A 13,156-nucleotide genomic window follows, 5' to 3' on the forward strand; every position below is an offset into this window, starting at 1 on the left:
ACTCCCAAATCTTCTATAGAAGCTTCACAAATGTCCTATTAATCTGAAGATGCTGATGTCATCTCAAAGCACCCACAAATAATATTTCCATTACATAGCTACTGACAAAATAGCCTAGAGGAAATATTTCTTTTACTGAACGTTATGAATTTCATGGAAAACACCTGCCTACATAAAGCTGTATCAGCCTTTAACAGTGGTACATACTAATAACATACTGCTCCATGTTTCAAACTCCAGAAGGACCCCTGCACAGCACAGAAATAAAATTCCATTATGCTGATGCTTGTTAGAGTGGCAATTAGATGACACAGCAGTTCCAATTGTCCTTGTTATCGCTGATGACTTTCTGCATATTGTACCTGCATCATAGTTGGATCAATTAAGAAAATTACATGGGAAAAATCATCCTGAATCAATTAAAGCATCATTCCTATCAACAAAAAGAACAACACAATTTAATTTTCTCATTTTTCTGCTGAAGAAAGCAGCTATTAACGTTCTTCATAATGTAAAAAGGATCACCATAACATTAACTGCCCCATTTCCCCTATGCTTTTACACGTTTTTGTTATTTCAACTACAGCTCTTCAGAATTGTCACGTCCCTTCAGCTTTAAAGATCAATAGCAACTTGTGTGGAGAACTCCAAAAATGTATCAAGAGATTCAGTACATCTCCAGAAAATGTCAAGCCCTAGTTGGTTCGATCAACCTGGGGTCCAGGCACTTAATTCTGTTGTCCCAAAACACCAACGCAAAATAAAGCACTACCTTTAGGCCTCTTTTTAAATTATGTTTTTCTTTTGAAAATTTACCTGACACTGCCTTCTTTCTGCAGTCACTCAGGGGAGTGCTTTATTACATGTTAAAAGACAAGATATGTATTGAAAGTAGCAATTTTATTTGAGTTAAAATTATTTACAAAAACCCAAAGACATACTTCATGAAACTGGTACAAACTATTTTTCCTGCCGTTGGCTTTTGCTCCAAAGATCACAGCTGAGAAATACTGTATAAAATAAAAATAGGATTGGATTCAGAAAAGTACTCTACTTGTTCTAATTTCCAATTGAGAGTATTTACACAAATATTTACAATGGAAAAAAAGTTACTTTAAAACTTTAATTTGCAAGTTGGCCTCAAGTACCCTTTAATGCAGAGTTATTTGAGGGTCTAACACACAAAAACGCACTGCAGTTCACAGGGTGATTTCTCCCCCCACCCTCAAAAAAAAAAGATCTGCATTTGTCAGTGCTTGACAATTAGTTACATTTAAAAAAACTGTTAAACACTGAGGTAAATCAATTCCCAAACAATTACCAGTGTAACAAAGAAAGGTAGTTGTCCCTGCTTTCCCCCCCCCAACATCACATCTGTATTGTCTTTTGCCATCACTTCACAGAAACTATATAATCATTTTGAAATCCCACTGTAATTGAAAATCTCTAAAATCAGAAGACTAGATGGGCAACATACTCATTAATTTCCTCCTGGTAGAGATGATTTACATACAGCTTTTGTTTCTCAATAGCGAGCTGGTTTTGTTTAGTTTTTAAACAAAGGGGAATACAACCTCAAAAACGTTTCTAAGTTACACTGATACACTAAATTTTAGAAGGTGATGAGAGAAAACGCAAAAAAGTATGACCAACATTGGATTTTTGCCGCTAATCAGTTACTTCCTTACAGAATTCCCAACAATCTGCATTATCAAAAATAGGAAGACATAGAAGGCAGCCACTGTATGTAAAAAAATTACAGCTGGCACTGATACAAAAGCACGAGTTTGTAACTTTATACATGGAGATAACACAATATCTAAAAGCAGGTTAGATTTCCTGTTATTTCCCCCTCATTATACATAGAACTAATATTTTTATGGCTTCAAGTTTTACAAATTCAATGGAACAACATGATGTAACTACCCATACAGGTATTTAAAAATGTCAATGAAGCAGATCTCAGAACAGTCTGCAAATATTCAAGACCAGCTTAATAAAAATAATTACCAATTCAGTTGGTCTGAATAATGAGTGCAAGAAGGTTTTTTTTATTGTTTTTTTTTTTTTTTTTTTTTTTTTTTAAATCAAAGTCATGTAATTTCTGGGATTTTTTGTTCCATTTAAGTCTTCAAACGCAATGCTTTGCTATGAACTAGACCTCAGACTGAACAAAATCTTAGCTATATCAGCAATTTAAGGCTTTGTGTTGTATGCATTTAAACTTTGTCATACTACAGAATAATGAAATAGAAAGATTATGTCAGCTGGAAACATTAATCCCATTGGTGTTTTAGCTTCTTTAAAATTCTTCCCCCTAAAACATCTAATTTCTTTGTACTGAGCATTATAAAATACATCTTGAGCAGTTCCTTGAAAAGAATTAAAACAGCATTTCAAAGGTTTTGCTCATTAGAAGTGTAAACTAACCTGGGATTTCATCTTTTTTTTTTTTTTTTTTTTTTAAACAGGGTACAATATTTTGTTTTTTTACAATTGCTATTTATTTTACGAATAACACACCCTCTCTCAAATGGCTTTATGTGTCTATGGGTTTGCATGTTTCTTGGAACTACAAAGTGTTATGGTCTATCAGTTTACAGTACATGGGCCATGACAGTTTTAGAACTGAGAAATAGTTCAACAACCTAATTTCAATCAAAACAGTATAAAAAATAAACTATCCAATCCTCGCCTCTTTGGATTCCAACAAATTTTAAATATAGACAGTAGTTAAAATCACAAAAGTATTTAAAAATTTATATTTTATGATTTTGGAATAATCTAGTAATAAAAAAGCAAGAGCAAATTAAACTCAAATAGGAGCGGTGCTGCTGTCCAGAACTTCTTTATTAGAACATTTGATACCTCAGTAGCTAAGCTGCCTTTGCACCTGGCTGGCATGAAACAGTGGCTCAACAGTAAACAGCAGTTGCACTATCAGCAGCAAGTTTTTCCCCTTGAAACTTGTCACGAACAAAGCAAGAAAAAAGATAGGGAGGGTAAACCCTGCCAAAAATATTTAAATACTGCACTGCATCATAAACAGCATGGTTTCTTTATTTACTTTCCTCAGAATCTTTTTCCCCTCATTTTTGATAGTTGCAGATTGATGTAGTAACTGTCTTTTAGAAAATGCTGAATGCATGGTTAAGAGACCAGGTAGCCTTAAAAATCCGAACACGAATGACACAGATGAATGCTCTTGGTATATCCTTCAAGGACTTCTTTCATGACTTCTTCTTTTGTCTAAGGGTAGCTCCAGCATTAGAGTGCCTGCAGCAGAAGTTAAGTATCTAGCAGTGTTCCAAGTATTCTATCACCCTAGAGATAGATTTCTGGCCTGTTGTTCCAACAGCACACTGAAAAATATAAGAGAAAGAAGTAACAAATAAGCATTTGTAATATTACCTCTAAAATGTTGAGAGCTATGCTCATTTCAGAGCATTTCAGAACTTTAGGGTTTAGGATTACTTATCAGTAAAAATAATTAGGATCAGGAAGAAGTTTCACAATATTTTCCTGAACAATAGCATTCAGAAGGAATCAAAGTAGCTTCCTTTTATTTACTATAAAAATATCATATAAACAGGTCTTCAATACTTAAAAACACAGATAATCCCCCTACGCTCTTCTAAAGACATATGAAAATGGTAAAAACTTCTAAAAATGTCTGGGTTATTAACAGATAATACACAAATATCTATACCCATCAAATTAAATATATATATATATATGTTACTTACAGTAAGATTCATAAAACTGAGAAATTTTTTAAGCATTTCAGTCATTATTGAGAAGTCCCCTTCAGGTAAGTATTCCCTCACAGTAGTCACGTTGATCTAAGAAATAAATAAAAAAACTTACTTTAACATGTGACATTTTTCCAACACCAAGAACTATGTTACTCTTCACGTGAGATGGAGCAAGACAAATATATTCATAGCCTGATTACGATGGCTTTTTGCTGTCATCTCTTTGATTCAAGTCCCTCAAAACTCATACATTTAAGGTGTTTATTTCTAGGAAACAGCAATTTCTGCAACCTTTTTTCCCTGTTAAAAGTCATTACCACCATCAGACCTCCCCAGGACCTACAAGGTTATCAAGAACTCAAAAAAAAAAAGACCAGGTTATTCTCCTGATGTGGAAAGAATCTCCCTTCATAACTGTCAAGGGTTGAAAGTATTTGAATTTACTATCAGTACCTCCCCAAACACTAAAATTATACACAGGTAATCAAAAGTTAAGCTGTAAAGTACAGAACAGAATGCTCAAGAACATTTTTGCCATCATGGTAAATTTAAACTAGCCTGAAGGCAGGCTCAACCTCATCTTCATTTGAGCATGTATTTGACAGGAAAGTTTATGAAGTTTTCAAATGCCAGCGTTCCACATTTTTAACTTCAACTTTCCATTATGTATTTCCAACCCGAGGCAATCATCTTCAACTAATGTGGACATACACAATTTCATACAAACTTCACTGGAAATAAAAAAGCAGACTAGGATGAAAAAAACAAGTTGGATGTTAACTTGCTTATTGAAACTGCTGAAAAACGAAGCAAGCTTTTATCATTATAGAACAGGTTAGCCAACCTTCCTTTGCCTTTCCAGTGTTAGTTCATTTGTGAGCTAAGACTAACAACAAACAGTAGAAAGGCAGAAGAGGTTAAATGTTCAATTCCTGTTTTTCTTTGATAAACATATTGATGTTCAAAAGATTTGTTTTGGATGGAATGCTTCTGGCAATTTTCCATAGAACTACATACATTAAATTAGCTTCGTCAGTGTACCAGCTCACATTGAACCCTGATTTAATAAACCCATTTCAACACCACAGATTATTACTTCGCTAAATATTTTACTGGAGTTATTGACTTATTCCCTTACTGGACTCTCTTGGCAGAGACAGCCTAGAAGCAATGCTGTGTATGAGGCCACAATGCAGTCTTCCATGTGCTTCCCAGCATGCTGCAGAGCTGTAAAGAGAGACAACAGTGTATTGTATCCTCTAAGCAGCTGGTATCTTTTACTGCTTCAAATACAATCTTTCATTATCACTTTCCAGAATTCTATTTTCTCAAACAAAGTGTCTTTTTGCACTGAGACTTTAGAGGCAAGAATCGAACTCCCTACTAGACTCAGTAGCAGACATTCTTGAATGGAAAAATGGTGTTCATTCTCTTTCAATTCGTTATATTTTATAGTACTTTTATTGTCGTACCATTTCAATGGGCAAATTGTATGTTTAACACAACAAAATACAAATATGTTTTCTGTGTAAGCCAATAAGATTTGCACAAAAGAGGAAATTTTCATATTACAAATAACAGATAAAGCACTTTTTGCTATTGGCTCAGCATTTTGGGGGGCAAACCACAAATAGCTACAGACAACAACTGATGGCATTAAAAAAGGAAGAAGCATATAAAGCAAGGCTGGAAAAAGCAAGATAGTGCATTTGCTATCAGAAGATTAAAATGAGCCACTCAACTGAGAACAACTAATGTTTTTGACCAGCTGTATTTTCCAGAAACAAACCATGTAATTCAGCTTAAAGATGTTCAAACTCCTGAAATAAATTCCTAAGGATGAGGCACATCAAGGCATCACACAGCTACCTGAGATACCACCGATGGAGCGAGAAGAACTCAGAAAAAGAAGATGGGGACAGAAGGCAGAAGCAGCATACATGTAAGTAAATTGGGGAAAAGAAAAAAGAACTGAATGGAGTATGAAACAAGAAGGGTCACAATGCAGTGGAGTACAAAATTAAGGCAGATATTGTTCTTCTGCAAAAGGCCTTGAAAACTATAAAGGCCTAAAAGTTCCATTTCAGAATTTCTTATACAGAACATGCTTATTATTATTTTTTTTTTAAAGGGACTGACAGACAGAAGGCACTCTTAAGTAAAAAGTACTTCCCCCCACTTTACATGCTTCAACTCTGAACTGCTCATATTCGTGCTTTGTAACAGCTTCACGTGGGGAATACACTGAGGAAATAGCCTAGTGGACTGCAGATAGACAGGAAGTAGAGGACAAGTTCAGAGTTTATGCCATCGCAGAGTTCTTGCCATTTTCTGAGCTCATCAAAACCCTCCAACATACCTTTATTAAGATCAAGCTCTTCATCATCTTCTTCCTTCTTATCTTTCTCTTCAGTACTGTCTGACTTTTCTGTGGAGACCCACTGTATCTCCCCACTTGTTTCTTGCCATTCCCCACTCTTATCATGCTGAGCAGTGGGAGCTTCTTTAATCAATTCATCTGTCTGGCTCTCAGCCAGCTGCGCCGCTCGCTCACGCTCAAGAAATAGCTGATAGGGAAAATTTCAGAAAGATTTCAATCATAAATTAAACCCTACACACATGGAATTAATAGTTGAAAGTATATTTCTCCTTCACAATTGACCCATTAATACAGGTAGCCTTCAATACTATTCTTTACAATAGCCTTTTCTTCTTCAAAGGGTAACATGATTTATCACAACACTAATGCTGTGCTCTACAGAAAAGGCTTGACTCCCTCCCTCCCCAATGTTCAACCAACTGGCAGATTCCTCTTAGGTATCAAAAATGCTTAGTTGCTTTTTTGAGACACAATTTGAAGAGTAAAAGTTGCCAGATTTTCTTGTCATTTTTTGTTCTTTACCAATCCTCATCTTTCTTTTCATGCGAACTATCCTCTCATTGCTCTCTTAACTTCTCCCTTGATGTGTAAAAAGTAAAAATTTGAAAATTTAAAGAGTAATTTAAAATGACTTAGCAAGTCATTTTAAGGTGAATGTGACTTAACCAATCTCATACTGCACATTTACATCTTGTGAATTACTTCCCAAATGATATAACCACCAGTTTTGAATATTGCTTTGTAGAACTGCGTACACTGAAATACTTAATATTATTAATATCCTGATTGTTGACATTTTTGTCTGCTGCTGGACAGTCATTTCAAATAATGAAATAGAACTGCTAAAAAATCCATAAACTTATCGCCATTAAAATTAAAAAGTTGTAAGTGATCCTGTTACTTACTTTTATTTTAGTTTGCATGTTGGAGCTTACTCACCAAAAATTATTAGTGGATTTAAGAAGTTAGTCAATACAACATTTAAGACTGGTGTTTCAAAGCCATATGCATTATATTCACATTAAAAACATGGTACAGCATGATTTTTAAAAATGGTATTAAACTCCCATAAAAATAGTACTTTAAAACAATCTATGGAAGCAAAGTAGATGAGCTTTGAGAGTAGCTTACAATTTTTGCAGCTGCTTAAAAGCAGCATGAGGAATAAACTATATAGGAACAAGAAAGCTCTAAGGAGCACAAGAGCAGCTTTCAGATGTCTGTAATAACACTGCCAAGTTGTGAGTAGCACCCCTCTTCCCTCCCTGTGCTGTATTACATTCTAAATACGTGTAACAAAAAAATTTTGACAAGAATCTTCGCTGCTGAGTTCTTTCTTCTTCCTTGAAAGTCTGATAATGAAAAATGGTGACTATTACAGGAAAAAACACATTTTTGGTTCATTTCTTACCTGCACTAAAGCCTGAACAGCATCAATCTGTCCAGTTATCTTTAGGCTATCATCTCCTTCTCCCGTACAGAATGAGTCAAAAGAACATGATGTTTCCATATTGACAAGACAGTGCCTGTTCCGAGCACTATATTCTACTAGATTGATCAACAGACCCAATCCCTGCAAGAATTGGAGAATCAAAGAATATTACACACATTAAAAAAATTATCAAAATGTCTTTAGGCTGTATATTTCTCAGGATACATACATACTAACACCTTTATAAAACAGTTTGATAAACAGAGAGATCAGGATTTAAAGAAATATGAAGCAAAACTGAGAATTCTGCATACAAATTTAAGGATTTTCAATTCTGAATAAAATCACTTTAAATGTTTTTAAAGGTGAGATTCAATTTATCGATTAGGGATTCAGGGGTCCAACCTTCAGCTTCTGTTCTTAAAAGACCATTCACATATACAGTTTTAGCATTACTTAGCCCACAGCTGCATTTTATGTACGCTGAAGTAAATTTGACACTGCCTTTATCTCAAACAACAACATCCACTATATTTCTAAAATTGAAAAGACATTTGAAAATGAGATAATTCAGACTTATTTACTTAATTCTCTAACAATTCATCTACTTTTTCCCATCAAGCACAAAGAAAATGAGAGCTCAGGGTCATCAAATCCTTGAGTTTTCCCTGGACCTTACAGAAACCTCCTTTAAGTACTTCACTAAGGACATGGCCAATGAAGTTTGTAGAGGCTGCTCCTTAATTTGGAACTGGAGCAGTTAAACACACAAGCAGGCAGCAAATCATCTAATATTCATGCAACAAACACAACAACTTACCAGCACCCGAATATCAAATCTCTGTTCTTGAGGTAGGAACTTTGGAACCTGAAGCACACAATTCATAGCTGTGCCTATCAGACCATCTTGTTCACCTGTTTTTGTACTACCCCATTCTGTAAACAAAAAGAGTTTAAAAGGCTCAATTTTTAGAAGATAGATTTTCATTATTTTAAGCAGATGGATAAAACCTTTTGGCCCTCAGGATAAACTGGGCCCTCTTGGCGCAAGCATGCATCTTGTTTACATTTCATACTTGCCGTTACTCACCCAATTCCCAAAAAACAATTACTGATTACTAAAAGCAAGCATCTACCATACTTTACCATACTATTTTACTGCACTGTACATGGAAAAAAAAAAACAATCAGTATAAGAAAATGGTTTACATTAACGTACTATCTCTGATGCTGTAACACAGAACAGATTTATTTTGTTTGTTTTTACCATTATCATTCGTTAGGTTGAGCAAGACACCAATGATGGCCCTCATGCAGTCTTCCACTGCTTTACCCACATGGTTGGTTACATTCTGGTGAGGCAGAGGCTTATTGTCTGGTAAACAGATACTATCTTCAGCACGATTGTATCGTTGGATTAACTCCTCACAATGCTGCAATGCTCTGCAAAGAGAAGATGCAGAACAAAATTACCTGGACAACATACAGGATATTTCACTTTATACGTATTTCATCAGGAAAACAGCAAATATGGAATTTATGCAGCATTTTCCTGATAAAAGTGTAAGAAGCCTAATCTGTATGGATAGATGATAAGCCTGTCACCTATAAAATCTTTTATGAGTTCAACTGAAATTGTGAAAATAAAACTAAAACAGGAAAACTTTGTTGCCTAGAGCTTTACCAGCTTGAGATTTCAAGTGCAAAAGTTCATTTTTCTTTCCAACTTAATCAAAAGGTCTTAAGACATCTCCTCTCCCTATAAACAGCCTCTCATATCCTCTGACCATCAAGGCACAACATCATTCTGATAGTATTTTCTAACTATTTACCTGTCTTGTCCCCAGAGCTATCCTTATTCTGTGATAAATAAGTGACAAGTGATTTTCCAGCAGAAGCAGCCTTCATCTCATAACACTACCAGACCAGACATAAATCTACTGCATTATATTAGTTTGACAAAGTGAGAGTGCTGATTTCAATTATAAACAGAACTAAGATGTCAAAAGGACAGATTGGACTAACTAGCACAGTAGGTAGATTTTTTTCTTTAACTTGAAGAACCACTCAGAATATTTAGCCTACAACCATGACGTTCTTTTTCCAGTGAGGTCTGCACAGTCAAATTTTCAGCCTGATTTGCTTTCCTTATGAACCACTTGGGCAGTGCAAGAGGAATTCAATCTCTTCCAGTCAACTGCGACCTCATCCTGATTGATAAGTGGGGGTAGGAGAACAGAACAAATTTTCTCTATTCTTAGTTACACTAACTGTCATTTCACTACTATGCTCCATTCCAACAAACACTTAAGATAATAAAACACTATCAACAAAAGTAGCTTCCCAAAAGTAGCTTCTCTTCTGTGCTCACCTTATTTTGGTACTAAAATCTTAATCCAGTTTGCAACTTCACCAGAACCAACAATAACTACATGTTCTTAGTACTCAGGCAGTTACCAATACCCTTATCTAAAATAACTTGAACATTACTTAATAAAAAGCAACATAGAAATTAAGTTTTTTCCCCTAGAATTTTCTGGTATAGCAAATTCCTTGCCGTATCACATGCAGAGCTGTGCAAAAATGTCTTTTTGTTACAACTTACTTAGCTGAGGAGACTATGAGTTGCGAGTCTTTGTATGCTATCAGATAGCTCTGATTTTCTGGATTATGCACAGTAACCTAAAAAGGGGAGGAGAAAGTAGTATTAAAAAAAAAAAAAAGACGACCTTTTCCTTGAAAGAACTATTCTCTTCCACTACCACCCCACTTTATTTAGTTCCACTTTTCTTGGTTATTATCCAGAATAAGTTTTCACTTATTGTACCAGTATTTCCTTGGAGTTTCCACCTTTTAAGTAATCCCACAAGACTGGGGCACTGCATATAAAACCATCTTCCCTGATACACTGCACACAGGAAGTCTGTGAGAGGATATTCTGCCACAGCAGAACCTGAACCTGTATCCTGGGACACTGTATTCCCAATGCATGTGTATGCGCATGCAAATATACGTAAATATTTTGCTATTTAAGACTTGATGTCAACTCCACTTCTGGGATCTTACTAAAGATCCAACCATAAACCTTTTCCTCAATTCTCTTGATTGGAATACAGAATCGATTTATAGAAACAGTAAAAGCTCTTCTTAAATTTGTATTATATGGTGTACTGATTTGCCCCCTCTCCCAAATTCCTAAGGATCTTACTATATCACAAGCCATCGTCAAGTTCAAATTTGGATATTCTGCCACTAAACAAGTCTCTTCTGCTGTTGCTTGGTAATTCCATCCATGGAATATAATAGCAGAAACTGGATCTGAATTTTTTTTTCTCACTATTCTGAAGTAAAGGGATAGGTGCTGTAACTTTTAAGTAGCCACCCCTGCATTTGTTCATTGTACTAATTTTTTAGCTTACTTTTACAGTATGCTTGAGTTTATCTTGCTATTTTAGTCAAGAAGTATCACTGCAGCTACTTGCCCTCTGACTCAGGCTTAAGATATTAAGACTCATTGATCTGTACTTTGAACCTGAACACCCCTTGCTGATGTGCAGAGCAGTATTTCCAAAACATCACATTTTTCTATTTGTTTACAATATCACAGCAAAAAGAGTAAAAACAAATATGAAACTCAACAAAATGAGGCTTTATAGGGAAACATATGCATAAGGTTTCTCTACAAAAATTACCACACATTTTAATTCTGCTCAAACTTCTCATTGAAGAACATTTACCATCTCAATATACACGATCAACTGACTACAGACCTAGTGTGACCTTCAAGGCAGTTTGCTCTTTCAGCACTTATCTAGCTGATGTCTGAATGCAGTAATTCTTATAACATACATATCAATTATAGTTTTAAGAAAACACATTACGCTGTGTTATTACTAGACTCACGCTAACGTCAAACACTCGACAAAAGAAAACAAACAGCGATTTTTCAGAGGAACTTAAAAAAAAGCATCAGGTTATACACAGTTATTCTTAACAACAGCGAGTGATATTTTACATTAATGAACAGAACTTCCAACATTCCAGGAACACTGATAAACCTCACAAGGTTAATAGCTTTGATTAAAACATTTATTGTTACTTATATAACTATATATTTATGGAACACTTTAGAGAAAGCATTTTACAGAAATGTAATGTTCGTACTTACACTTTCTAAGACCCGTAAACACCTTTCTGCACCCCATAATGAAGCAACTAATTTCTCTTCATTTTCATCACTGCTTAGGTGATCAACACATTCTTTAACTAAACAAAAAAAAATTCACTGTCAGTAAGATGTCTTCAAAAGCCAAGCATTCAGATGTAACTAGCTATTCAGAGAGTTGCTATCAACCTTGGTTTATACCTTAAAAACCCTGTAATACTAGGAAACAAAGACATGATCAGCATTCTAAAATTGTTACATTTCCAGGTAAATTAAAAGAAGGCTTTACAATTTTGTGATTGTTGCCACACTAATTACTTATCTGTATATTTTATTTTCTACTAAGAGATTGTACCGTACATGATTATGTTCCTTAACTATAAATAAGTCCACAGATCTTAAAGATGCATTGTTTTATAGTACTTGAAAGTGAAGTACTTTAATGTACTTTCAATCCCAAAGATTTGTCACCAATATTTCCCAATAACTTGTCATAAAATTGTGCATTTTTAAAAATTGAGAATATATCATTTTTTCTATTCTTGAGCAAAGAAAATTAATATTAAGAAAATCAAACATAGGATTTACTAATTTTTGCGCACTGTAAAAGCAGGATCTCCAATTTACCTTTATCTACAATATGATCAAGACCACCTAGAAGTCGCAGTTCTTCTTTAAACCAGTCCCCAGCTCGTTTTGAGGTGAGAGACAGTAATGTCTCCATTGCCAAATGCCCGGTCTGAAAGAGTTAGATTCCAGAATTAGTGAAGTCATCATATGCAGCTGCAGCCAACACATCAGATCATACAAATACACCTCATACAAAAACAAAGTTACAGTTTCTAAGTAGAAAAACCACCAGAGGGAGCAAGAACAGATATAGAGATGCGTCCATCTTAAAAAAAAAAAAAAAAAAAAAAAAAAAACAACCCTTAGTACTGATTAAAAAGATATGTTAGCATTCTCAACTTTTTCTTAATATTTTTAATATTTTAGAAAGTCTAAACAGCCTCTTTTCATCTGCTTCTCCTGTTATCAAAAGAGACTAGTGGTGGAAGGAAAGGAACAAAACAGCCAGGTAGGAAAAAACCTGCAGTGAACACTGCTCTTTCCCCAAATACATTAGCTTTGCTGCTTTGTAAAATACATGTTTCTAACCAAGTTTTTTGTGACTTTACTTTAAATGCACTAAAGAAAACAATTCAACTACGATGCTGATAAAAACCCTTACTGTATTTACTGGATTCTTTTTTCTTAAGAGGAATGCATACTGAAATTCTACAGCACTGAAGATAAGCTTACTCCCTGCAAACTGAAGTTGAACAGATTTTAGGCGATTATCTTAGTTAATCTCCTGCAATGTTTTTAAGCAGAACAAATGCCATCTATAAAAGACTGTTTATCTAGTTTTTATAAAAGCTTAT

General features: G+C 34.8%; 1 protein-coding gene across 3 annotated transcripts in view; it reads right to left on the reverse strand.

The window, feature by feature from the left end:
• Positions 1-883: 883 nt before the first annotated feature.
• The window catches only part of WAPL (WAPL cohesin release factor), a 147,841-nt gene continuing 135,568 nt past the window's right edge, over positions 884-13,156 (reverse strand). For 2 of the 3 annotated variants that reach the window (XM_035329593.1, XM_035329594.1), the window contains 10 exons: positions 12,360-12,471; positions 11,736-11,833; positions 10,173-10,249; positions 8,835-9,010; positions 8,388-8,503; positions 7,547-7,708; positions 6,115-6,322; positions 4,894-4,982; positions 3,747-3,842; positions 884-3,362 (listed from right to left, as the gene is read on the reverse strand). In XM_035329593.1, the coding sequence (XP_035185484.1) occupies positions 3,297-3,362; positions 3,747-3,842; positions 4,894-4,982; positions 6,115-6,322; positions 7,547-7,708; positions 8,388-8,503; positions 8,835-9,010; positions 10,173-10,249; positions 11,736-11,833; positions 12,360-12,471 (1,200 nt within the window). In that variant the 3' untranslated portion in view covers positions 884-3,296. The remainder of the gene's footprint in view (positions 3,363-3,746; positions 3,843-4,893; positions 4,983-6,114; positions 6,323-7,546; positions 7,709-8,387; positions 8,504-8,834; positions 9,011-10,172; positions 10,250-11,735; positions 11,834-12,359; positions 12,472-13,156) is intronic. The other variant, XM_035329592.1, reaches the window with a different exon arrangement.

Source organism: Oxyura jamaicensis, chromosome 6, assembly GCF_011077185.1.
Source record: "Oxyura jamaicensis isolate SHBP4307 breed ruddy duck chromosome 6, BPBGC_Ojam_1.0, whole genome shotgun sequence".
Classification (NCBI taxonomy): Eukaryota; Metazoa; Chordata; class Aves; order Anseriformes; family Anatidae; genus Oxyura; species Oxyura jamaicensis.